General features: G+C 42.1%; 1 protein-coding gene across 1 annotated transcript in view; it reads right to left on the minus strand.

Moving 5' to 3' along the window:
- Fgf9 (fibroblast growth factor 9) overlaps window positions 1-27,332 on the minus strand; it is a 39,231-nt gene that overhangs the window by 7,950 nt on the left and 3,949 nt on the right. The window contains exon 2 of the mRNA XM_051195603.1: window positions 20,374-20,477. Within this exon, the coding sequence (XP_051051560.1) occupies window positions 20,374-20,477 (104 nt within the window). The remainder of the gene's footprint in view (window positions 1-20,373; window positions 20,478-27,332) is intronic.

Genomic DNA, 27,332 nt, shown 5'->3' on the forward strand with positions numbered 1-27,332 from the left:
ATTGGAACACTAGAAAAAAATGTATTAACCTGTCTTTTTACATGTGGGCACAAGAGGAGTGTGGGCCTTCAAATAAACTATACACTTTTTAGAATTATAGAACGCAGATGTTTTAAAACTCACCACATGTTTCCAATGCAGACAGTTTATAGAGTATTCCACTATAAAGTGATCAATTCTTGTTTTATTGTATTTCCATGTTTTAAATTTTTTTAGATTATTTAACTATAGCTGTTTATGGCATACCTATCTTTGAACTATTGGATTTTATCACTAGACTTGGGTGGAGAATGTGGATTTAATTCAAAAGTCTACTAAAGTCCATGCTCTGGAACAAAATCTGGTGAATGTTAGCAGCTATGGAAACCTCTTTTCATTTTATGTCATCAAATTCCGAGCAATGGGAGAAACTAAAATTAAAACTTCAAAACTTTTACCATTCCTGTTTAAAGCAAAGTATGAGATAATACAGTGAAAATTATAGTACAGTCGAGAATGCCTAAGCACCCTTTAAGACACAGACATCTAGATGCCAATTTAAAATATTAGACAACATGAAACTGGGTAATACACACAGGCACTGTTATGCTCAATTTGAATCTATGCTGCTTTTAAAAGAGAGAGAAAGATGTTACAACATTTAAAACAGAGTAATAGTTCATTTTGCAAATATACAGACTTGCATGGTGCTTTTTCAAAGCATGATTTCCACATGAATGTATGCCATAGCTTTTACCCATGCTATGTAAATGACTGCATTACTCAACTCCATGGTCCCTTAAACAGCTGGCTACTACAATATAAACCACCAGAGCAGGGAAATGCATGACAATGACTTAATTGCAAAGCTCCCCGAACGTTTCCGGAGTTAATGACTTTGCTGTAGTCATTCATTCTCATATCTACTGTTTGTTACAGTCGAGGTATTTAAACCTCCCTTAACCACAATGACTCTTTCTCATTAATAATACAGCAGTAAAGCCTTAATGGGAGATGTTGTGAGGGCCAGGGTGATTAAATATAATGACAAAAGGGCCATTAATAAGAAGCCAGGTCTTTTAGCTGTTCTCTCCTGGGACAAGTCCCCAACTAGATGGAAAGCAAGCACTCAGGAAGAAGAGTGGGAGGGCGCCTCCTCTTATGTTGTTACATGCTCCAATACAGAGCCAACCCCCTTGTGCCCACAATGTGCCCCACCTTAAGTCTCCTTTCTCAAAACCAGTTCAAATTCCTCGGCATTCTGGGTGGACCTGCCTGGATTTCAATTCCTGACCATCTCTATTACCTCTGGAATTATGGGAACAATGGAGTTGGTTGCATGCAGGTCAACATAAATAGCCAATTTTTCCTTTTGTCTTACCAAACTATATCAGGACTATATGAGGAAGGGGAAGAATGAGGAGGCTGTTGACCAATGAGTGTAGTCACAGGTAGGTAGGAGAGAGGCTCTATACAGTCAGTTGGTTGGATAGTCAAAAGACACTGTAGATTTCAAAAAAGCAAGAAGGAAGGATGGCGATGATTTACCATCAGAAGATACATGCTTGAGATACATGTTTGTTTTATAGTGAGGTAGTGCTTACTGAGCATGTACAAAGTCCTGGGTTCAACTTCAATTACACACACACACACACACACACACACACACACACACACACACACACAAATAAAACAGATAGTATTCATGGTACCTCCTAAAAATGTACAATTTTTATGTTCTTATATATTGATTAAAATATAAATGTAAGCCAAGCACAGTGGTCTACACCTACAATGACACTTGGGAAACAACTAAGGTGAAAACATGGCTTATGCCCAAGAGTTCTAGGTCAACCTGGACATCACAATGAGATTCCCATCTCAAAAAATTTAATGAATTAATATTAATAGAGAAATGTGTTTTTATGTATTTTGAATTCTATAAGATACATATATATAATTAAGAATTACTATTATCTCTTCATTCTTCCCAACAAAAAAGAAAATGAATGAATAAAAAAGGAAACAAAAACTTGTACTTTCCAGCTTCAAAGTTTCCCAAGAATTAAGTGCAAAACCCCACCCCTGACCAAGAAGCTATTTGCAATTGGTGCCTGCTAGGAAAGGGAAAACCAGTTTTCTCCAATGGAGTGAAACTAGGTGTATCAATCCAGGGCAGGCCCCATGCCCATGAGTAGTTTTCCAACACAAAACAGACTCCATGATCTTTTTGCGCTTTTTTTTTTTTTTTTTTTTTTTTTTTTGGCTATGGTTTGGTGTATTTTTTTTTCTTGTGGGGTTTTGTTTAACTGTGCTTCATTTGTTTTTCTGAGAGGGAGAAAGAGGTAAGGAGGTCTGTAGGATCTGGAAAGATTGGGGGAAGGGAAAGAATATGATCAGAATTATTTTTAAAAAATAATTTTTTAAATTTAATTTTTAAAAAAATCTTCAAATCACGTCAGTATTTAGGAAACAACCAAGGTCCTAATTCGAATCAGGATACAAGCACACATGTATACAGAGACACTGAACGCACATGCACACACAAACACACACACACACATCTCCCATGTGTCAGGCTGGCCTGCCATGTGGCAATACATAAGCTGCCAAGGACAGATCTGCTCTGCCAAATAGCATGAGTGAGACTGTTCAGGGGCCTTCCTTAGAAGCTGCTTATAAAAATGAATCTTTGTTTAGCAAATCGCACAGCTCATAAACTTTCTGCACATTTTCAAAGAGATATTTGCACAGAGAAAGCCTTGCTCCACGTGGAACAAAACATGAGTTTAGAAAGTTTAGTTTGTGTTTTGCTTTAAGGAGCATTTAGACTTGTGCTAATACACAGCGGATGTGACTCTAATGCTTCTATAAACACACCTACAGAAAAAGTTGATAGTTTTTTTTTTCTTTTTCTTTTTAGATCTTAGAACACTAAGATGAAAAACAAATCATAGGACATATTTCCTCACTTGAGACTACACCTGGTATGAGGAGTGACATCATTCAATGACCACTTAAAACATACAAATGATATGTAAAAGCTATAAATATATCAGTGAAATGTTCTTTGGTGAGAACTGAGTGCAGATGCCCTTGAAGGGCCAGGTTGATGGACAACGAAGGAAAACAAAGCTAAGAGGCTGAGAGGTAAGTGAAAGAAAGAAGGAGGACACTAGACAAAGACAGATGAGTCCAACAACTACTTGGTCTCTGTGATAACCATCAGATATTTTGCTGGGAGGTGAACTCAAAAAATGAAAAATGAAGAGGCTTTCCAAGATAAACAAAGCGGTTTAAATTCAGCACACAGTTTGCAGAAATAAAAGGAAAGGGCTTGAAAGATCAGCAGATTTAATGACAATATAAGCCCAAAGATAAATTCTGAAGGACTGAAAAATACACAGAATTTCCCCCAGTAGAGGCATGCACCTTCCAGAAACATATTGTCATGGAGCTAACTGATGAGACTTCAATTTATTTCTCTGTAAAAGAAGGGCATTTTACAAAGAGATTTCTAAGGCTCAGGTCTGGGGATGGAAGCCAGTGCCTCACAGAATGCTAGGTATGAGCCTTGCCATAACTACACCCCAGCCCCAATAGACCCCTCTGAGTCTAAGACGATAATGATTGAGTCTTAGGAACAGCACAGTGCTTTCATGGTAACTCTGAAGAGATACAATAAATAGGAAACTTCCAAGGGGCCAAAAAATAGACAAAAAAAGACAAAACGTACTGCCTCCGATGTTCAATGGAGGGGGAGGGACTGCAGCCCAGAAGTGCTGACTGAAAGTAGCCTGGAAAACATGCCTCAAAGATGAGCCATGACACAGAAGGAGGGAGCCACTTTGTCACAAGGAACACCCCAGATTTCTCCCTGGGAAGCTAGCTGGAGGATAAGTACCTTGTGACTGTGATTGCTGAGACTTCCCTTACATTTTCCATCTTTTCCCCACACTAGCCTCAAGGAACATGCTCCCAAAAGGAGCTGTCCTCCTGGCCAGTGAACCTCCCTGTAACATGAACTGCCTGTGAGAGCTTAAACCCATGAGATAGTAAAAGGTTAGCAATATGTAAGTGCAGGGTATGTGCACAAGGCATAGTAAAGACACCACCAAAGAGATCTGATGATGCCAATGACCCCAGGTCAATCTGCACTATCTCCACAGGACTACTAGATTTTCCAGCACCTCTAACTGGAAATTGGGCACCTCTGGTACCCCCACCCCACCCATACCCACAGGGAATCCTGCTCAGACTGGATGGGAAGGGAGCCTGTTCTTGGCAATCTCTCTGCTCCTTGAATCCCCAACTCCTGGTTTCCATAATGCTCAGGTCAGTCCAGATTACTTTGGAGCCAAATCCTTCTACCCAGCCTTGTTTTGTAATATATAAAATCTGTCCTCATCTCCACACTTGCAGAACTGTGTCTGCTTGTCATGAGACCCTTCTGTCTTCTACGGTATAACTAAACTTCCAGATCTAATTGGTACTATCAAGTCATCCTGTTATTCCAAGATCCTAAATACATAATTTCACAAGAACCTTTTTTTTGGGGGGAGGGGTTGGTGAGGGGTCAGTTTTCCCCTTACATTTCCATATCACAGTTCATCATCAAAGGCTGGCAAGACAGGAACTCAAGCAGGGCAGGAACTTGAAGACAGGAATTGATGCAGAGACCATGGAGGAAGTAATGCTGGTCACTGGCTTGCTCTTCATGTCTTTCTCAGCCTGCTTTCTTTTCTTTTCTTTTTTTTTTTTTTTTTTTTTTTTTCCTTTTTTTTAAATGTATTCTTCTCTCATACCATACATCACAACCACAGTTTCCTGATGGGAGATGTCATTATGTATATATGTTTCTCAACTGGTTAATGAATAAAGCACTGTTGGCCAATAGGAAAGGAAGATAGGAGGGAGACAAGGAGGAAAGAGGAAGTAGTAAGGAGGAGTCAAGATGGAGAGTCTGGAGAGAGCAGATCTGCCAGCCGCCTCTCCCCGGTAAGATGAGACCATGTGGAAATACATAGAAATGGGTTAATAATTAAGACAGAGCTACCCAATAAGAAACTAGTACCTGGCCAACAACATTATATCAAATATAGAGTCTCGGTGTGTTAATTGGAGCTGGTGCGGCGGCGGGACAAGACCCGCGGGAGGAAAAACTTTACTCCTTACAGTTTCCCCTCCCTCCACTCCTCCAAATCCGCCATCACACACCTCACCTCTCCCCCAGATCCACTCCTCTTCTGTTGCCCTTCAGAAAAGAGCAGGTCTCCCAGGGATATCAACCAAACATGGCATAACAAGTTACACAAGATACATAACAAGTTACATATCAATGCTGGACAAGACAACCCAGTAGGAGGAAAAGGGTCCCAAGAGCAGGCAAGAGTCAGGAACACCCGTTAGGAATCCACAGGGTCCCCTTTTAAATGTGCTGAGCTGAGAAATGTTGCAAGGTACTTGATTACAATGGGTAAAGGTATGTCACTCTGATTGGTTAATAAAAAGCTGAATGACCAATGGCTAGGCAGAATTTCCAGACACAGAGGATGCTGGGAAGACCAAGGGTGGAGACACCAGGAGATGCAGAGGAAGCAGTATGGGATAGAGAGTAAAGGTAACAGAGCCATGTAAAAGAATGTATATTAAAGATTAAGTGCTAAAGAAACCCACAGAAACAGCTGACCTGACCAAGTGAGAGCACACAGATGCCAGTCATAAAGCTGGGGAACCAGATTGAACTGCATCAGGCCCTCTGAATGTGGGTGCCAGTCAGGAGGCCTGGGCAATCTACGGGGCCTCTGACAGTGGAACCAATATTACCCCTAGTGCAAAAAAGGACTTTAGGAGCCCACTCCCCACAGAGGGATATTCTCTCAGCCCAGATACACAGAGGAGGGCCTAGGCCATCCCCAAATGACTTGGACGATCCCCCATTGAAAGGCCTCACCCTCCCTGGGGAGTAGATGGGGGTGGGATGGGGGAATCGGTGGGGAACATGGAAGGATGGGAGGGAGAGGGAACTGGTATTGATATGTAAGGTTGATTCTAAATTAAATTTTTAAAAAAGATATGAGTTAATTTAAGTTATAAGCGCTTGTTAGAAACAAGCCTAAGCTAATGGTCACACTTTCATAATTAATAATAAGCCTCTGTGTCAATTTTTGTGAGCTGATAACCAAAAAAAAAAGTCTGTCTACAGAGCAAAATAGTTCATGTCTATAATTCCAGCTCTTGAGAGGCAGGGAGATTGTCATGTATTTGAAGCTAACCTGTCTCAAAACAAATACACAAGCAAATAAATTAATAATTTTAAACAAATTAAACAGTACTTTAACCCAGAGAAATGATTCTGGTAGTTATACTGGTTACTGTGGGAGCCTAGTGAGTTCATCAATATATAAAAAAAAAATTTTAAATAGCAAAGAAAAATTACAAAGTAAACGAAATCCCTAATAAATTTCTTTATTTAAGTAGATAAAATAATAACAGTTACATATGAGAATAAACTACTGGGCAGGGGAGGAGACTCGGTTGGTAAATGTAAGTGAGAGGATCCAAGACCAGTCCCCAGAATCCATGTGACAGCCAGGCCTGGCACACACCTATAACCCTAGCACTGAAAAGGCAAGAACAAAAGGATCCCTGAGGCTTGCTGGGTAGCTGGTCTGACCAATCAGTGAGGTCCAAGCTCAGTGAGAGATCTTGTCTAAAAACTAAAATGGAAATCAATAGAAGACACCAGATGTCAAACTCTACTCTGGTGTGTGAGAGTGTGTGTGTGTGTGTGTGTGTGTGTGTGTGTGTGTGTGTGTGTGCATTAGTAAACTAACATTATCTTTAAAAACTGTTTTTTAGAGAATCTTTAAACACTGGTGCTATGGCTGTCATTTAAAGAATAAATTGGCTAAGTCATGAGTCCTCAGATCTCAACTTTAGAGAAACACAAGGCATCAGTCTCTCATGCAGTGGGGAGCATCAGAGGGTACAGACACAGCACTGTCACATGGGAACCAGTGCTAAGCTAGTCACATCACAGGCATTGTCTCCTCTGTGGTCAAAACAGTGCTATAGAACCACTATCATCAGCCCTTGCCATAGGCCTCAGCTCAGAAATGGGCAGTTAACAGTTGCTGGGCTAGGGGCAGTCACTTTCTCCAGGAGTATAGTCACAGGGAAGAGACCATGTGCCTGTAAATAATGTCCCATCTATGCTCATACAAATAACTCTGTTAAACTGGGGAGGTCAGGTAAAATATGGACGTAAGAAGGAGACCTATTGGGAAATAGAAAGGGTTCAACAGAGTAGAAGGGGAACAAGGGAGGACGATGGGGTAAACATGATCAATTATACATGCATGCAACTATCAAAGACTGGATGGATGGATGGATGGATGGATGGATGGATGGATGGATGGATGATAGAACATGACCTATATTTGCACAGCTGGTGAGCAACAGAACTAAGACTCTAAGCCTTAGCCTTCCATTTTTCCATGCTTAACATCCATGTTCTAGATGCTCATAAATGAAGCAAAGACCAGAACCTCCCACAAAGCACACAAATAGAAATCAGTTTGAAAGACAGAAAGAGAAAAGTTACAAGCCCACTTAACATAACTGGGATACATAACATGTCTGAAACACTGTAACGTAGAAAATGAAAGAATAGCCTGAACAGGAAGAGATGGGGGGGATGAAAAGGAATATAGGCAAGCTCCTTTCAGGTGGCTGTGGGTGACACTAAGAAGGCCAATGCCACAGGGCAGCCAGGCAGGCCACAGTCGCCTGGCACTCTGTGAGGCAATCACATTATGCGCCACGAGGAGAGGGATGTCCTTGGAATGACCTTGAATACTGTATTGATTTTCCAGCACTTCCTTACAAAGGACACATAAACTTCAATGGGCATTTCAATGAGTAAACTTTTTAAAATCTGATTAAGGGGGAATCAACCACTGTCTGGATTTTAAGCATTTATAGAAAGTAAAAAAGTTGGTAGCTCTGAGTATGCCCTTTCCAGTTAACACCATAACCTTGCAATCCAGGGGGAGTTCTCCAAAGTAAGGGGTGTCAAGAATGCAGGCATTTTTTTTTCCCTCTGAGTAGATTGTCACAGTGCCTCTGAGGCACAGCAGGCTGACAGGCTGACAAATGATGTTTCCTCACAGCTTCAAGGTGATTCCTGTGGAGGCACAGCAGGGACATGTGGCCTAGCACTTCAGAGGCCACCCCAGGGCAATGGCTCCCACTTGACTCCAATGGAGTAAGCCCCCCACCCTGCTGTGTCAGATGGGGTACCAGTGCCCCCCCCCCCCCAGGCTTGAAGGCATCTCCTAGATGAGCCATTGGATCACACAGAGGCAACATCCTTCAATAGTATGATGTTGACAGGGGAGGACCCTCCAAATGTCAACACAGAAGCCTCTCAAATCAGCTGATACCAGCAGAGAGAGGAATCAGGGCCCTGTTGGCAGCCACTGTTTTCAAGCATTACAACTAAGTCCCTTTGCTTCTGCTAGGAACACCAGCCCTGTTTCTCTCAACCTCCTCTGCCACATCTCCTCCAGCTAAGCTTCCTGCAAAATCCCAAGAGTTTTTACATCCAATTGTACTGGAACACTTATCATACCAAATCATGATTCTTTCTGTTTTTCTTAGTTTTGTTTAGTTATTTTGTGAGCCGGGGCATGAGGGACACACATGTGCCATGGCATGGTCAGAGAAAAACTTGTGGAAATCAGTTCTCTCCTATTCTGCAGACTCCAGGGATCAAATTCAGTCTGCAAGGCTTGGCAACAAGTGCCTTTCCCAGCTGACCCATCTCACCAGCCCAGATAACTCTTGGTTCACACATGTGATTCCTGCGCAAAGCTGTAGGTTCCTCCTATCACTCACCCACACAGCAAAGTACAAATATGACCACACTTGTGCATCCAGCCAGTGTTTAGTCCTCACAGGAGTTAGTGTTTATAAGATCTCCCAAAACACTGAAGCACTGCTCTGGGGGAAACATAGGGTGAGGTTCCCATGGGCTTCCTGCTACAGCACTTTTGTTAACCTACCAACACATTTCATGTGTGTTTCTATTTAAAATCACTTACTTAATGTATGCTGTAGCTTCATGACCACCTGACCCACAGCCAATGTCACCAAAATCAAGCCTCAAGGAAGCGTCTTTAATACACAAGTGTGCTTCACAGAACACATCATACACACCCTTTGGGGCGGCTATCAGCACTAGGCAGCTCTTCAGCACTCACCGAGGACATTTTATGAGGCAAAATCATCAACAAAAGGCACAGAATAAAAAATGCACAACACTAAACAGATGCCCTGCAGAGAAGCCTGTGCAAGAAGGCAGGGCTTGACCTTTGACCTCAGCTAGGAATGTAAGTATGGGGGAGACTCCCTGTTTTTCCTTCTCTGCACATGGCCTGCAAACAAGCATGAAAGTGAGACAAATGCAGATTTGAGGGTTATAGGCAAAATTTAGCAATTATGCCAATTCCACTGAAGTAGCAAGCCATGTGTCAGCAGTGATAGGCTGTCAATAATGTTTACCGAGTGTTGAAAGAAAGCTGTGAGTTGAGTATGAGAAAGTATATCCAAATGTGTGTAGCCAAGTGAACACATAAGAGTGAATGTGTGTGAGTAAAGTGACTGAATGAAAGAGAGAGCATGTGAGTGAGTGAGTGAGTGAGTGAGTGAGTGAGTGAGTGAGTGAGTGAGTGAACGAATATGTGTACAGGAGAAGGAATATAAGGACTTCGAATGCAATGTGCTACTCACTCTCACTCAGTCAATAGTGAATAACAGAATGCATCAGGAACTATGAATGGTGTCTTGTGGTTCAAAAGCAATTTAAGAAGCAGGCTCCAATCAAAGGGTAGTTTGGGTCTAATGGAGAACAGAGCTGAGATGGGGTGACAAGGAGTATCTGGGTTTATAAGGAAAGCAGAGTGGGAGAAGCCGAAGACATGAAGGTCACAGGCCTCTGTTTCTACCATCCCTAACCCTGCTGCGTTCTTCTTGCATATCCCAACTCACACACTCATTGGGCTTCCATTTATACACCAAGACTCAGGAGTGGGAGAAGCAGGAGGCAGCCAGGAAAGCACGGGGATAAAAAACACTCTGTGTGTAGACCTACTGTGTAGACAAACATATGCAAGAATTACTCAGATGCCATTTATTTTTGTTTTGTATTTGTTTGTTTGTTTTGCTTTGTTTTGTTTGAGACAGGTTTCTCTGTGTAGCCCTGGCTGTTCTGGAACTTACTCTGTATGTAGACCAGGCTGGCCTTGAACTCACTGAGATCCTCCTGCCTCTGCCTCCCAAGTGCTAGGATTAAAGGTGTGTGCCACTGCCCAGCATCCAGTTTATTTTTAATCCCTAGGGATCATCATCAAATGTAGTCTTTCAAGCAAAAATCAGTTACAGATATAATCACTATAAAGTTCTCTAACAGGAACTATCCAGAAAAGACTCTTACATTCAAATATTGTGTCAACTCTCTTAGTTCCAAAGAGCTAATCAGAAATTAAATGCCAAGAAGAAGGAGAGGACATGCAGGAAGGTAGGGAGAAGGAAGAAAGAGAAAAAAAATTGTTCAGTAATATATGTCTAAGCTTTCTGCATTTCTTTTCATAGTTTAAAAGCTCATCTATTTTTATTGCTGAGTAACATTCTGTTATCTAGAAATACCAGAGCATTCTCAGGCCACTCCAAAGCTTACTTACCCATTTATCTGTTGAAGTATATCTTAGTTGCTTCCAAGTATGGAAAATTATGAATAAAACTACTATAAACAAAAAGAAAAAGGAAGAGAGATTTGGAATCTCACTGGAAACACATTCATCTAACATTTAATTGGATACATACTACATTCAAGACTTTGTTTTAAATATTGGCAGGAACTTGGGACACTAACTGAGTGACTGACTTCCCAGAATTTCCGTTTCGGCAGTGACAGCTTTATCAAACTTCCCAAACCACTCTCTCAGGCCTTCCCCATCTAGCATCTGTCAGAGCAGGGAGCAGAGGGGCTAATATGGAACAGGAAACAGCAGTAAGGTAGGGGGTAGGTAGGTAGAGGCAGCAGTTAGGTATGGAAGAGCACCTGTCCCCTGGAAGGCTCCTGCGCCTGCAGAAAAGCCATTCCTTAGCCTATCCCCTGGATCCAGAACCACTGTCCTCCAACCTTTCAGAAGAAGCTCATGATTATATCTGTCCCCACCTGGGATGTGGCTTGGTGGCAGGACATTTGCCTAGCACGGGAGAAGCCAACATTTAGTCTCCAGCAGCACAAACAGGAAGAAAACCCTTCACAATACTTGGAGAAGCCCCAGGTCAGGTGCACCTACTCTGCAGCAAGCTGACATGTCTTAAGTGTACCTCAGTCAAGTTGCTACTCTGCCCTGCTCAATAATGTCACCCTAACTAAAGCAAAATCCCAAACCTACAAGATCAAAAGATGATTTTTCAGCACCTGAAGGCCAGAAACCTGATCACAAAAGAAACATATGAGTCATGAAATAAAAACAAGGTACAAGAAAAACATTCCTCCAAAGTCCTACCTGTAATACTACTGTATTACAAACTTTCTCTACCATGTGGCTAACTCTGGTTAAAATAGCTTTTATTCACAAAAGCAATGGCCACAGTTTTTTAGACAGGGTCTCATGTAGCGCAAGCCGCCCTTTATCTCTGCTTAGCCACAAAAAAAAAATGACTTAGAACTCCTACCTTCTATGTACTGGAATAGCTAGCAGGTACTACCACACCCCATTATGGGGTGCTGGGAGTTGAAGGCAGGCCTTGTACATATCTATCAATCATCCCAACAACTGAGCTACAGCCCATGAATGCACACTCCTAACATGTATATGTGTGAGATGAGATTTTCCTGACTTGCCTGATCTGTCACTTGCTATCTTGTGTTAGCAATCCATTAAAACCTTACTCCTGGCCTCTGAAATAAGGACACTGTGAACTAAAATGATCTTCCAAAATAATGCCCTTGATCAGCTAAGAATTATTACTAAGCCTTCTGAAAACTGACCACACACTTGTGAACCATGAGATAATGCTCCCAGAACATGCCCAATATTTGTTATCATTCAAGAAATGAACCTCTTCATTTCCTGCCTATGAACTGCATTCTTTGGAGATTCTGAATGGAACATGTCTGAACATTTCCCATCAAAGGAATTTGGAACAAACCAACAGAAAAACGAATTAGTAGATTCGATGACACTTTGCCATTTCCTAGGTTATCCTGCTCCATCAACACAAAAAACTATCCTGCTTGTTCAAAAGTCGCCCCAGTGTAGCCGGTGTCAGGGCAGAGAGCGCTGTCCAACATAACCTGACCCTTCCTCTGGCCAGCCTTTCTTATCTGCAGTCACATAGGCATGGGAAGATCTCAGGAAACAAGTTCTAGAAGGGCTGCTGCTGCTTGATTTCATTGAAAAAGGAAGAGATGGGAAAGATAATACTCAGGATCCTTGAGTTAACCTCATAACCATCCATGAACATAAATGGTTCCCTTCCACTCTATTCACTTAACCAACCACAGAACAAAACATGTGGGGGGAGGGGGACATTCTGTGTACTGACCTCATACAGACATTTTCCTTGTCATTGCTCCTTAAACAATAATAGCACAACATATATGTACACATAATATGTATTCCATAATATGTACACAACAGTATTTATCACAAGTCATCTAGAGATGGCTTAAAATTACAATGTATGTAGGTCCTGTTCAAATACTATGCCATTTTATATAAAGGACCTGAATATCCAAGGAGGGTTTGGAATCAATCCCCCATGAAATGGATGGAGGACTGTATTTGGATCAAAAATGACCTTCAGTACTAAATGATACTGCGCCCACATCAGGACATATAGAAAAAAAAAAGACCTACTTGGTCCACCATGGTGAGTTTGCATCGATGAACACTAGAGAACATCACTGGGTCTCAATAATTCAAATGGGAAGAAGCTGGAAGGAAAATCAAGAAATCTCCCATCTCCATAACCTCAAGTGAAATAGCAAGGGTGAACCAGGACTAACAAGGACTTAGTCACAGTGAGATGGCATCACTGAAATAACCTCCGCCATCACATTAACCAACCATGCCAGTTTGGGTCCTACTGTTCTTACAGGTCTGTTTTGACACAAAGATATCTTGGATTTCAGTTGTCTAAGAAGTGTAAGTATAAGGGATTCATGCCCACCCCCCCCCCCACCCATGCCTAGAATGTAGAATGTATTCAATTAAAAGAACATTTAGGTTCATTGAAATCCATAGTACACAGATTCTAAGAAACAAGAGTCCTACTGTATCCCTGGAAATACAAACAAAGGCAATAGCAAACACTTGTCTCAACAAGCTCCTGTGTGGGGATGCTGTAGGGATGGCCTCCAGGTGCTGGCCTGAGGCTGCAAGAGCTAGGCCTGAGTCCGCATTGCATCTACAAATTCTGGGCCTCAGATCGAGTTATGTAGATTCTCTTGGTTTTAGTTTGGTACTAAAAGAGATGGTTGCTGTGGAAAACATGGATATGCTACGTGCAGCGCCCCTCAGCACGTAGAGCAATCACTGCCTGATGCTCCAGCACACTAGGCTCTGTGTATGCGGCTAGAGCAGGCTGAGAAATTGGGTCAGTGAACATTCACCACATGCCAACGGCATACACTGTTCGTGGCTGAACCCCTGGGAAACAGAATGCTTATAGAGAGACTCTGACTTCAAAATCTTCATCGAATGAAAGACCAATAAGAACGACATGAGAGGCCAGATATAAACCAGAAATGCCAGCATTTCTCAGTCTGGTGCCGTCCCCTGGCTCATAGCTGCATTCCTACACTCTAGGTTCCTGCATCAGTAGTTTAGAGAATGCTACCTTTCCTACAGGAAAAGATCAGACACTGCCAGGCTTCTTGAAGCAGACCCATTTTTCCACAGCATTCCTTTCAAATAGACTCTTGTGATAGTCCGTTACTCTTGATGCTTAAAGCACCTTGATAATAACTAGATAATTTAGATTAAACCCCTAAAAATACCTTTCTGAGCCAGAGCTTTAGTCGCTTTGAGATAAATAAAAGTGACAAATGCAAACTAATACTCCTAGCTGTCTAGTCACATGGGGGCACATGCATGTACACGCATGTAATCTAATGTTGTCTCTAAATGTCATCCAGACAGGATTTTCTGATCTCAAGTGTTATATGCCCTAACCTGCCTTCCCACCCTTTGTTGAGACTTCTAACCATCCCTCAAAATCCACTTTAAATGCTACAGTACACATTTCCAAAGTAGTTCTTTAAATCCCACCCCCACCCCAGTGGCTCCAAGACATTTGAGCATTCTTCAATTACAGCAAATCTCACATTGCACCAAACTATTTACAAAGATATTTCTCCTGCCAGATTGTGAGAGCCGTTTCATGGTTGTACACTTTATCCCAGGGCTAGACACCAAGTTGACATGAATGTCTATGAAGACATGAATAAAAAGGGCACACATAAATTGAGACTTAAGCACAATATCCAAACCATAGCCAGAGTGAGAATTATTTAATTGAATTGTGACACATTAGCAATACAGTTTTTCTGGTTTCTACATTATCGTAATTGCATCCTTTCTGTTTTTCTAAGAAGTTTCACCCATTCATGTCTGTCTCCTTTAATCTAGCCCTAGGGTGAGAAGGAGAGGCGGGGAGGAAAAGGGCAATTAACCTCCAAATACAAAAGTACATCACTACATGTCACAGTAATTTGTTTAACAAAAGTGACTCGTTTCCCAAACCTATTTACCTTCTTTCATGAGGGTACCCATCTTTTCAAAGCTTTTCTAACAACATCCTCACCTGTTTCTTTTCTTTCCTTCCTTCAGTCTGAATAAGCTATTTTGGTCCCTTCTCATTCCCATGGCCACAGGGGTCAGAATAACCACAAAACCTAGTAGAAGCCATGAGAGGGCCCAAAGGGAGCAGGGCTCTCACCCTCTCTCTCCAAATCTCCCTTAAGAGGTACAGACCAAAGGGAAAACCCTGCTGCCCAGGGAGGTTTCCTCCCAACTCTGCCCAGAGGAGGAGAAAAGATTTTGCTGCACAAACATTTTGGGTGGGGGAAGGAAGCATCAGAGGCAAGAGAAAGGCCTGGGAAATACAGACCCCAGGATTTTGGAGGTCCATCTAGACAGCAAGCCTCAGCCCCGGTGTCCAGTTCATGCTCCCCTTCTTAGAGAAGAGGCAAGCAAAGGCCCAGGCCACTCAGGAGCAGAGGCAGAATGGGAATCTGGCCATGCCTTTGCCTCTATCTTTTCTCCAGCCGCAACTGCATCCCTTTGGGCTATACACACCAGGGACAACACAATACTGTCCAAGGAGGCGTGGAAATGAGAAAAAGTTCCCTCCTACAGCAGACTCCTGAGCTCATGCTGACCATCCAGGTGGAGATACAACAAGATTTAAACCTGCACAACTTGTAGGAGACATAGAAACCATGCTGCTACTCACTTCATTCTGAAAAGCATTTGCTGAGCACCTCCCACCTCAAGGGCTAGGCAATAGGTAACTTTAGGAATTGAAATGGGGGGTGTAGGCCTTTTGGGTCTACTATAGGAAGCACACTGAACCAGTGATCAAGCTTTCCTGTTGCTTGTGTAGTGATGGAATTATAAACTAATATTGTTGAGACTCCAAGGAAAATCAAGATATCCCAACTAGAATAAGCAGAACTATGATTGGGAGTGTGAGGCAGGATTTACACAAGAGACTATATTTCCATTGGACCTTAATTAGAGAGTGCTATTTCATCAAGTAGAGAAGGTGACAGAAAGGTATCCCAGAGAGGAATTAACTTGCCCACGTGCACAAGTGACACTTCATAACACACTGGGGAAACAGTGAAGAGATTCAAATGACATGCAGAAATTGATACAAAAGATGGCACCAGAGATGCAGACCTAGGCCAAGTACTCAGTGAAAACATGCATGATTCTACACAGCAAAGGGCAGCAGGCTTCTAAGCAAGCACTGGAGATATCTCAGTGAAGTGCCCCTCAGATCAAGGTACTGAAGGTAATTCTGCCATTGGTGTGAAGGGGTTGATGCTGGGAGGTGCTGGGGCAGGGGAACATCTAAAAGCATGCTTCTGCAGAGAGATTACAACATACCAACACATCTCTGTAGCACTCTATCCAAAGGGCAATCTCCAGAAGATACTTGACCTAAGAGATGGTATGTGTCCCTTGCTTTTCCCTCGCTGGGATTCATAATTGGGACTGACAGCTGACTGTGGCCACAGAGAAGGTGGGTAGAAGTCTACTGTTTAGTTTGTTTAGATTTTGGTTGGGGTTCTGGTTGTTGTTTTAAGAAAGGGTCTCACTGTGTAGCCCTGTCTAGCCTAGAACTGTAACCTGGAACTCACAGCTTGAGTGCTGGAATTAAAGGCATGTGCTGTCACACTCAGCTAGTGCTTGGGGGTTTGTTTCCGTTGGCTTTTGGTTTAAAATTTTGGAAAACTGTTTACTTGTTTTATTTTAATAAAATAAAGTGTTTAATTGGGCTTATAGCTCCAGAATGTTGGAGTTCATGATGGGGACCAAAGGTATCTGGGCAGCAACAGCTGAGAATTTACAACTCAAGCAATACAACCTGACTATGCAGAAGAGGTTGGCCTCCAATTTGCAACAACCCTCCTGCCTCGCCTTTCTTAGTGCTGGGATTTATAGTCATATGCTACCACATCCAGCAAATCTACTTCTAACCACATACTGTATGTTTGCAAAGAGCCCTGGAGGAGGAGCTGGGATTGACAGAGCTTTAACAGTCTGGGCTCAACTTCCTGCAATATTGTTCTGGGAGTTTGGGGGATCAACATTCAGTGTTCTTGCCACCATGTTCCAGGTACTGTGCTAGCCCTGGGGTACAGGAGGGCAAGGAGACAGCCACAATGAAGGAGAAATGACTCCAGAGAGACAGAGAAAATGACTCCAGAAGCCATTGAACAGATGAGAAAAGTCAGTGAAAGTCCTTCAGACAACACTGGTGAACATGGAGTTTTATGTGCTCTCCTTGTCAGCCAATGAATCTCAGGGGTGTGAATCATATTGGCCATGTCATCTGACAGTGTAGCCATTGGTCAGCTGGGGAGAACATTCCAGAAGGGCATGAAAGATAGTCCTTGAAGTAAGGATCAAATGGTATGGCCTAGACACGAGTTAGTTCAATCACTACATTTTGCAGAAACACCTACTGGATGCATATTTTATGTAAGGGTATAAATGAATCTATATACAACCTAAAATAATTTAAAATTCCTACCTTGAGATGAATGCCTATTGGAAAAAAGCTACCTTTTTAGGTATGAATTTGTGCTCAGAAAAGTGTGGAGAGCGTTGTGATAACACAGTCCCTGTCAGCTGCTGTGTTTTGTGTCTATAATCTCAGCACTGAGGAAGGCAACGCAGGACTGCCATGTGTTCAAGGCTATCCTAGACTACATAGTTAGACCCTGTCTCCAAATAACAATACAGAAATTTATAAACCCACAGTTCCTTCAACTCACTTGAGGGCAGATTTTCTGTTCTATACAAAAAAAAAAATGCATTGTATTGTATTCATCTGGGATAGACTTAATTAAATCCACTCACATGTCCAAAATAAAAAAATAAAAGCATGTCAAATGGAGAATATAATTTCATAATTTTTTATTTTAAAACTTTTTTAAAATTTTTCACGACAGGGTTCCTCTGTGTAACAGCCCTAGCTGTCCTGGAACTCGCTCTGTAAACCAGGCTGACCTCAAACTCTCAGAGTTCCACTTGCCTCTGCCTCCCAAGTGCTGGAATTAAAAGTGGGTGCCAGGGCTGGAGAGATGGCTCAGCCGTTAAAGGTTAGGCTCACAATCAAAAATATAAAAGGGGTGCCACCACTACCAAGCTATTTTTAAACATATATATATATATATATATATATATATATATATATATATATATAAATCATTGCATTTAAAAGTACTACGAAAACTTGTTCAGGAGATGAGTTTCAAAAGCTGAATTAAATTCTATGCCTAACAAACATTTTCAAATAATTTCTTTTCTTTCTCAAGAAGCACCTCTAAAAAGTATTCAAATATCTAAACCAATTAACCTGTAGTGGAAAAGTCTTCCAAAACAGAAAAATCACATCCTATGATGTCAAAAATTGTGTGTTATCAGCCGCTGAGATATGGAACCAACCTTATCAACACACACATTGACAAGGAAAATGAGGCACATATTCACAAGGGAGTTTTATTTAGCTATAAAGAAAAATTGGTGTGCCCTTTGCAGGAAAATAGATGGACCTGACCTGAGTCCAAACTTGACAAAATAAGCCAAGTTTAGACAAAGATCATATTTTCTCGTATGCAGAACATGGAGTCATGTGTGTGTGAGTGCATGTGTGTAGGTTATATACATGCATGTATGTATGTACGTGTGTGTTGTGTGCATGCACTTATGTGTACATGTGTATGTATTGTGTGCATTCACTAGTGTGTATATGTATGTGTGCATGCATACATGCATGGGCACAAATGTGTGTATGATGTACGACATAAAGCTAGAAGAGATCTAAAAGAAAAGAGATAATGTAAAAAGAAAAATAGTGCATACTTTTTCTTACATATGGAATCTAGATTTTGTTGGTTTATTTTTTGTTGATTTGGTTTTGGTTTGGTTTGGTTTTGGTTTTTCAAGACAGGGTTTCTCTGTATAGCTATGGAACCTGTCTAGAAATTTGCTCTGTATGCAAGGCTGGCCTCAAACTCACAGAAATCCACCTGCCTCTGCCTCCCAAGTGCTAGGACTAAAGGTGTGTGCCACCAACGCCTGGCATTTAATAGTATTTATTATACACACATATGTGTATTACAGGAGAACTACATGAGGGAAGAGAGGGAATGAGAGAGAAAGGAAGAGACAAGGAAGGGTAATGAAGGGGAAAATAAGCAAAGCTTAACACATGTATAAAAATATAATAAGGAAACATTCCTTTATACACTAAAAAATTAATTTTAAAAACTTTTTAATGTGTAATATATTCAAGTTATACAGGACATAATCTTGTCATTTGTCATATTGGGGTAGAACTTTTCACTACACGTATGTATACATATTTTAAAAACAGGATAAGGAGGGTAGAGATATGGTGCTATGGCTAAGGGCACTTGCTGGTTCTGTCCCTGGCACCCATACTGTGGCTCACAACCATCTGTAATTCCAGTTCCAGAGGATCTGATGCCCTTGTCAGACCTCTGAAGACACTGCATATACATGGTGTACAAGCATACACACAGATAAAGCATTATTTTTAAAAAGCTTTTAAAAATCTAAAACAACAAAACTAGGAAACGGGTAAAGAAGTGTATCTACAGAAAGGCTGTCTTTCGGTTGTACCAGCTGAGAATTTCACAACTTTCCCTATTCTGAGCTTCCTCTAAACTTCAATTCTTTGTAAGCACTAATCTAAGGTTTCATAGCTCATGTAACTTGAATGAAATGATCATTTGGCCACCAGCAACTACAATGAAAACTCAAGGTTATTTTGTTCAAAAATTTATTGTTGAACTCTGGTTCCTCACAGTAACCATAACCCATCCACCATATTCATGTTCAGGAAAATACTAAATCCCGACTGTGTTCCATGCCCTGTGATGTGCTCCTATACAAAGAGTGTGAAGAGATGCCAGAGGGTAAAACCAACCACCTTCTTGTGGAGTAGAACCAGGGACTTGATGTCACTCACAGCTATACCCCAGGCTCAGGCACAGTTCCCAACAACTGGCAGAGTACAGCAAATACTCCATCAGGACCTTCCTAGCTAGTAAGGATGGAAAGTGAGACCAGGGGAAAAGAAATTCTAATGCTTGCAAATAATTATAATGCTGCTGGATCCTATTCACATACAGGACTATCTGACAATAATTTCCACCTCCATCTCTCCTACATAATGAAACTCTTATGCTATTCAGAGAAAGGGTTTAGACTCTCACTGCATGGCCTATTTCTAGTTTTAATTACAATGCTTGGCAAAGCTTGGGGATCATTTCAATTCATTTCAAAAATAACTCCCCATTCAACAGAAGAAGATGGATTTTTTACACTTGTGAATTTTTATTTACTTGATAATGAAGATGGCTTGGCATATAAATAAAGCATTTTCTTGGCAAATCTGGTCTAGTGAAGATGCAGAATTGTAATGAAACAGCAGGGAGTAAAAAGTCCCATTTGACTTCCAGACTCAGTTTCTCTTCTTATTCAACCCAGCAAAAACAGCTCAAATCAAAGATAGGAATTGGGAATTAACAAAGTGTCTGCTGCTACTTACTGATCCGTACAGCTCCCCCTTCTCGTTCATGCCGAGGTAGAGTCCACTGTCCACGCCACGAATGCTGACCAGGCCAACTGCTATACTGATAAATTCCAGAATGCCTGTGAGATAAACAGCAGACAGAGGAGAGTTAGAGCCCAGAGCATGTCCCCAAAGTCACAGCATTCCCAGGGGCTCCAGAGAGGAAACTGGCCTCAGCTTCCTACTTGGAACATTTCATACAAGTTAAGACTTCTGCCCTAAAAAAACTGATGTTCCAACTAAATTCTATCTTATCGACTTCAGACCTAAATTATTATATTTGGGCATGACTTACATGATAACTAATACAGTTTAAAAATTCTTAGAATTAATAATGACATAAACATTCTAAATGATGTCTGATGAAAACAATGTACTGAGCTAAGAATAAACTCAGGGGGAAATGGAATATTTTCATTTTATATATGTGAAATTAAGTATTTATGTATGGTTATCTTGATTTTATACTTACCATCCCCTGGCACAATATCTATAATATATATGTATGCATATATGTGTGTGTGAATATGTACATGTGTATGTACATATACACAAATAATTTTTAAGATTCTATTCAGAGAACAGTCTTATGCCTCTAAAAATAATAGTGTGGGGTGCTAATTAAATCTTTCACTGGCTGATACAGAGACAGAACTAACTCTCAATTGTGAACCTTACTGAGATCCACTTGAAACACTGAAGTACCATACACACACACAAACACACACACATATACACACAAACACACACACTTCAAATAACTCTGCTTAAACAGAGTACTGATTCTTTTTATGTTATTGTCTAGATCTCAAAGAAATAGTTACACAACTAAAATAGCCTAATATTCTGGAAGGAAAAATACTGGTTAAAAAAAAATGCTCCTGATTAAAATAGGCATGGAATACTCTATCCCCAAAGTAAATCAATATAATGATCACTCACTTCCTTCTTTCACCCTGCTTACCTCACTAAAAATAACAACACCTAAGCTGGGCATCAGTCCAGAATTTTATGGCCACACAACAGCAGCTCCAGTCTCCCTGAGTCTACTGTTGCTTTAAGACGTGCATCCCACAGGACACACAGATGCTGCTAATCATCTCTGTACTTGGCCATGCTCCCACTTTGGTTATAAATTAAAGTACTACACTGTGTGTAGCTCTTGTATCGGTATATATCAAATAATGAGCTCTTATTTTGAAGATTCTTCAATTATTGACAGTGTACTTACATCTAAGAGTATGGAAGAAGAAGAGGGGAAAGCCTATGGAAACAGTGTGTGTGTGTGTGTGTAAATATATATATGGAGAGAGACAGAAGGTAAGCACAAGCGTTTACATGCTACAGTCAGTCTCCTGTGACTAATGAAAAAACACTTATATGGATTTTTAAACAATTAATTTTCCATCTCTTGTGGACTAGACTGGGCTGCCATCAAATGCAGACCCTGAATCAATAAATCCAATGAAGTAAAAGATTAAGTCCGAAGAAAACTCAGGGGCAAGGGAATCTACCCTCATAGATGCAGTTTTACTCACTTTTGTAGACTCACGAAATGTTACAAAGAGTCTCATGTTTACAGCTTACAGAATATCTGCCCACATACAGAAACATATCCTAATGTGAAATCGTGACTGATAAAGAGAAAAGCTGCAGATTACATCTGAACTACTAACCTGTAACTTTCATGGGCCAGCCCCCTGACACAGCCATTGTGTGACTAGTCTTCCCTCCTTCACAGAGGTCAAAGAGGCAGTATCTCCCGGAGATTCACTGCATAGAAGATATATCTCCTTTTTGATGCAGTCATTTTACTTTATGGTACTATTCCTAACCTTTAGGACTCAAAATAATCAAAATTGAACAATCATTAGGAGAGGCCACCTGGATAAGATTCTCTTCTTGGTACCAGAAAGAATACCCTAATGAAGGTCATAGAGACCCTGGAATCAGCATAAGTACTTACTTCACGTCTACTTTGACTATAAAGTGAAAAAACAGGAAACACTCATCCACCTTGAAGTCTGTGCAATTTAATTTGCCAGATCAATGAGGAAAGGGTTAACCATAAAACTAAAATCTGTTCATATCCCTTGAGAGGCCATGTGATAATCTATTTCCTCTCTAAATATAAGGCAGCTCTGAAAATGAATAACCCACCAACAAACAGTTCTACCTGATCCAACAAAAATATGATTTCAAAAAACTACCTGAGTGTCTGGTCTGAAGAAAAGCAGGAATAACAGTAATGGCCACAGCAAGGATCATGTAACAGGCAGAATGCTAAAGCATGAGAGGCCTTCTCTTCTCCAGGCTGTAGGACAATCCTAGGCTCTTGGATGTCTTCGGCCCCAACGCATAATAGGACAACTGAAATTTCAATCATCTGTGCCAATCAGAACGTAAGGCCTCCTTCAATATTCCACACACTGCACAGATGGCTCTAACTTTTTGGGTCTTGTATCTGTAATCTCTTACCATTTTATACACTTAACTTCTGAGACTACTGTTATATAATATTAAAATGGATATATTAATATATTTATCATTTCTAGTTATTAGCAAAATGCCTAAAATCAATATACATTCTCTTATTCTATCAATGGATTATTATTGAGAGACTACATTAACCAAGCACCATACCACTTATTAACTATAAAAATGTGACAAAAATATACAGCCCTGCCTCCTGCTTAATAGTAGGCCTTCATCATCTATGGAGAGACATTGCTTCCATGCCTGAAGCCACAGAACCCCAAACACTATTTACACTGTTTACACACACACACACACAAATTCATGACAAAATTTAATCTATACGAGATTAATAATGAACTAGAACTAGTATAGGATAGTATAAACACAAAGTATTTGAAACTTGAATTATTTCTGAAAAAGTCTACTTAACATTTCAGATGCAGTAAAAAGTGAAGTTAATGGAGGAAGGGGCTACTATAATAGAAAGAACAAATAAACAGAGAACTATGGTAACATTGTGGCACATATAGGGGGAGGCAGACTGTGGAGAACTAGTATATCCAAAGACTAGTGGTTTGTTCAGTTACAGAAAAGCAAGTCAGGAGAGCAGCATAAAAAAAAATCTGAGATGAATCTAGGAGCTCTCCCAGGAAGAAGCAGGACCCAGTGAGTCCAGATGGAAATATTTTATCACCTCAAACCATAATCCATATCCCTGAAGTTCCTTAAGGGTAAGGACCGAAAGAAAGAAAGAAAGAAAGAAAGAAAGAAAGAAAGAAAGAAAGAAAGAAAGAAAAAACAGCCTAGACTTTTATGAGTTTTCCTCCATGACCCAAGAGCAAGAAAAACACCCAAATGTGTGAACCACAGCTCTTCTCCCACACCCGGAAAATACAGATGTGGTAAGGTCAGGGAGATCTGGCAACAAAGTAGCCCCAAAGTCTGCCACCCCATGCAGACCAGGATCTTTATCATTCCTGGTACCACCTTGTCCAAGGTGAACTCTACACCCTACACCAGATCAACCAAGGCCTCAGTGGGCTAGAGCTGGTGCCAAGTGAGCGCTTCCAACTGTCTTCCTGGAGGACAGAGCACCCATTACACTGACCTGTGCAAAGCTGAGTGACCAACATGACCAGCACTGAAGATAGTGATAATTCAGGGTTGTCTACAGATCTATCTGTTCTACAGATAGGATGTCTCAAGATCAAGGGAAGAGGGGAGGAATAAAAAGAAGGAAGGGGGAAACAGGGAATAATGGGTTGGCCTAAAACTGACACTGTGGCCTATCTTAGCACACAAAACCTAGATGACATCAGTTCAGAAAGGCCACAGTGGGAAGTGCTAACTGGGTGGCAAATGAGTAGGGACATTTGTCTACCTTTTTCCACCACAGATAACCATTTCTATAAGAACCTACTCGTGGCCTCTTGGAGGCTGATAAGGCAAAAAAATCACTGGTCACACACTTCTGACTAGTCCAGATTAGGTCTCCCTTCTTTGAAGTCTCACTTACTACTAGTGATTGGGTGTCCGGTTCTGTTCAATTGTGTCAGTAACCCCAAGTTAGTCCACCCTCCTAGAGTCCACCTTGCCATCCCTCACCTCAAAGCCAGACATGGGAAATGAGAGAGTTGGCAGACAGAAGCTGTTGCACCTTCACGTGTGCCCTCTTCAGATCAGACAACAAAAGCAGATGAAACCAGATTTGTCAGCTTCACTGAACACCATAACAAGATGATAAATTCCTTTCTCCACACAATTTGGCTGCAGGACACAGAGAAAAAAAATCCCAAACTAACCAGGAAATTTCCTCTCTGCTGGCTACTTTTCATAATGCCAGAAGGTGTTAGGCAGACCACTGAAGAAGAGATATCAATGGTATTTACTCTGCATGCTACAGTACAGACCTGCCAGGTACAATGTGCCCATTGGTGACATAGTGGTATGACTGTTACATGGGTAACCAATCCCTTTCTGATTGGATATGAGTCATGATCCATAGGAGAGAATTCATACCTGGTACTATAAACCCACTCAAAAGCCGGGGTGGCTAGCAATCTCATGGGCCCTAGTATAGAATCTCCCATTGTGATTTTGCAAAATGATCATGTTGCCTTCTAAATATTTGCCAAGCTGTCTTCTAAATAATTATGTTTATACTCAAAGGTCTATGCTTCTCTCAACTTTATTTTCTAACCAAAGCTTCTTTTTGCAACAGGCAGCTGTTAATGCAGACTCCTAATTGAAGTTCTTAGAGTAAGTGACAGTGAGTCCTCGGCCCTAACTGGGGCATCTGCATCTCCACCACCTTCTCCAGGGCCCAGAGAACACCTGGGAAGAGAGGGTAGAAAGAACGGAAGAGACAGAAGATAGGAAGGGGTGTTGCCGGAATACTGTCTTCTGAGCATGGCATGGCTGTTACACTCATGGATTCATAACAACTGTGGTTACCTGAACAAAACTTGCACAAGATCAATCCAGTCAACATTCCAGCATGGATGGGAGGGGGTTAATGAGCTCCCACCCCTGGCTGAGGAGCTTTTGGCTGCTGACAGCTACTAGTAGAGGAAGAGCCATTTTTCTCTAGGGGTGTGGCTACTGGTAGGTTGCCTATGCTCCATTAGATAGCCCTATACCCATGTGCATATATACGCCTCACTGACTGGACTCAGGAAAGAAGAAGAGGAAGCAGCAACCATGAAGTTAGGGGACCCGTTGGAGGTGTCAAAGGGAAATTGGAGGGGGAAAACAAAGGGCAGGTATGCTCAGGTTTCATTGTATAAATATATGCCATTCTCAAAAGACTATACTCTGCAACAGCAGCATGGAGTAGCCAATGGTCACTACTCCAGAAACTGAGGCAGAAGGATTGCTTGAGTCAAAGAATTACAGAGCAGCTTGGGCATTGTAGTGGCCCTGGTGACTATGTTGAAGATGAAAGAGATGGAAGAGGAGACTGAAGAGAAAACAAAGGAAGGGAGGTGAGAGAGAAAAGTGGTCCAGACTTACAGAGAAACACGACAGAGGGGAAGGTTAAACTAGACATGGTGACATTGGCCTGTAATCCCAGCACTTGGGAGGTGTGGGTGGGCAAGAAGATCTGTAGTTCAAGGCCAGCCTGTACTTCTTAAGACCCTGTTTCAAAAGTGGGTGGGGGGGTGGTCAAGCACCCTTCTCTTTCACAGCTCCTGATATGCCCATGTGGGGCTCCAGAGGGTCATCACAGGGCCTGAATCTAGGAATTCCTGCACCAGCTTGAACAAAGCTGGGTTCCCTTAGAAAATGGCAGCTGAGTGAATATCCAAGTTTTCTGTTGCAGCAAGCCTAAAGGCCGCCCTTAAAAGGAAAGCTTTTTTCCCCTGTAAGGTACTGAAAAGCAAGGCAGGAAGAATTGAATTTTGATTTTTATGCAAAACCCTACAAATAAGTTTTTAACTTCCATTTATTAATTTTCTAATCACATCATCTTTGTCCCACCTAGGACCACCATCATCTGAACCGACTCCTTTAACAGAGCACGAATCACCAGTAGGGGTATCCACCTAGGGTTCTAATGACCTCTAGAGTCACCACCCCCACACCAGGAGGAAGGCCTGCTTCAGCTTCCACAGGCCCAGCGTTCACTTTTTCGTTTGCCTACTTAATTTCTGCTCATTGTCTAGCAACACCAAAAAGCCCTTCCAAGGGAAAAAACACACTCTTGCTTCCCAGCTTCAAGAGACACGACCCCCAGCTCCCCTCCTCCCAGCTCTCATCACTCCCAAGGAAAAAACAAAGGGCTCCGGAAGGTCCCACCTTCAACTCCCTGGCCCCACCGCAGCCCCTGCAGTGCTGAAACTACCTCACCCCATGTCCCCTAGCACCTCCGCGGCCTAGCCTCCACCGAGCTTGCCAGCAGCTGCAATCACCTGCGGCGGCTCGGGGGCGGCAGAAGGCATTGGCCCAGCACGTTTCCTTCTGTTCTCTTCCAGGTAGAAAATGCACCTTCTATTTTAATCGAGGTGTAAACCCACCCCACCTACAGCTACTCTGAAACCCAGGGAGAAGACTAGTCCCCTGGGAGGAGCTAAGGAGGCGCGGAGGCCTCGGCCGCAGAGAGGGGGTGGAAGGTGAAGCTGCCGCGGAACGGACGCCAGGTGCGCCCCGCAGCCCCTCCGCCCCGCCCGGGCCCGCGCCGCCGGGTCCTAGAGCCGAAGCGACGCTCTGAGGGCGGGGCTGGGGAGGCAGGGCTCAGAGGCTCCCGGCACACGCACATCGCTGCAGAGGTTGCTAATATTGGGACCTGCCGCAGCAGCAGCAGCGGGAGACCGCGGCACTGCTGTCACCCCGGGGGCCCGCTTCTCACTGCAACCGGATGAAAGACTTAAATAACCCTCCTTCCCCACCCCCACTGCGCACAACCGCCCACTCAGCTCCATCCAAACCAGGGTGAGTGGCACCGCCAAGAGCCTGGC

This window comes from Phodopus roborovskii, unplaced genomic scaffold, assembly GCF_943737965.1.
Source record: "Phodopus roborovskii unplaced genomic scaffold, PHOROB, whole genome shotgun sequence".
Taxonomy (NCBI): Eukaryota; Metazoa; Chordata; class Mammalia; order Rodentia; family Cricetidae; genus Phodopus; species Phodopus roborovskii.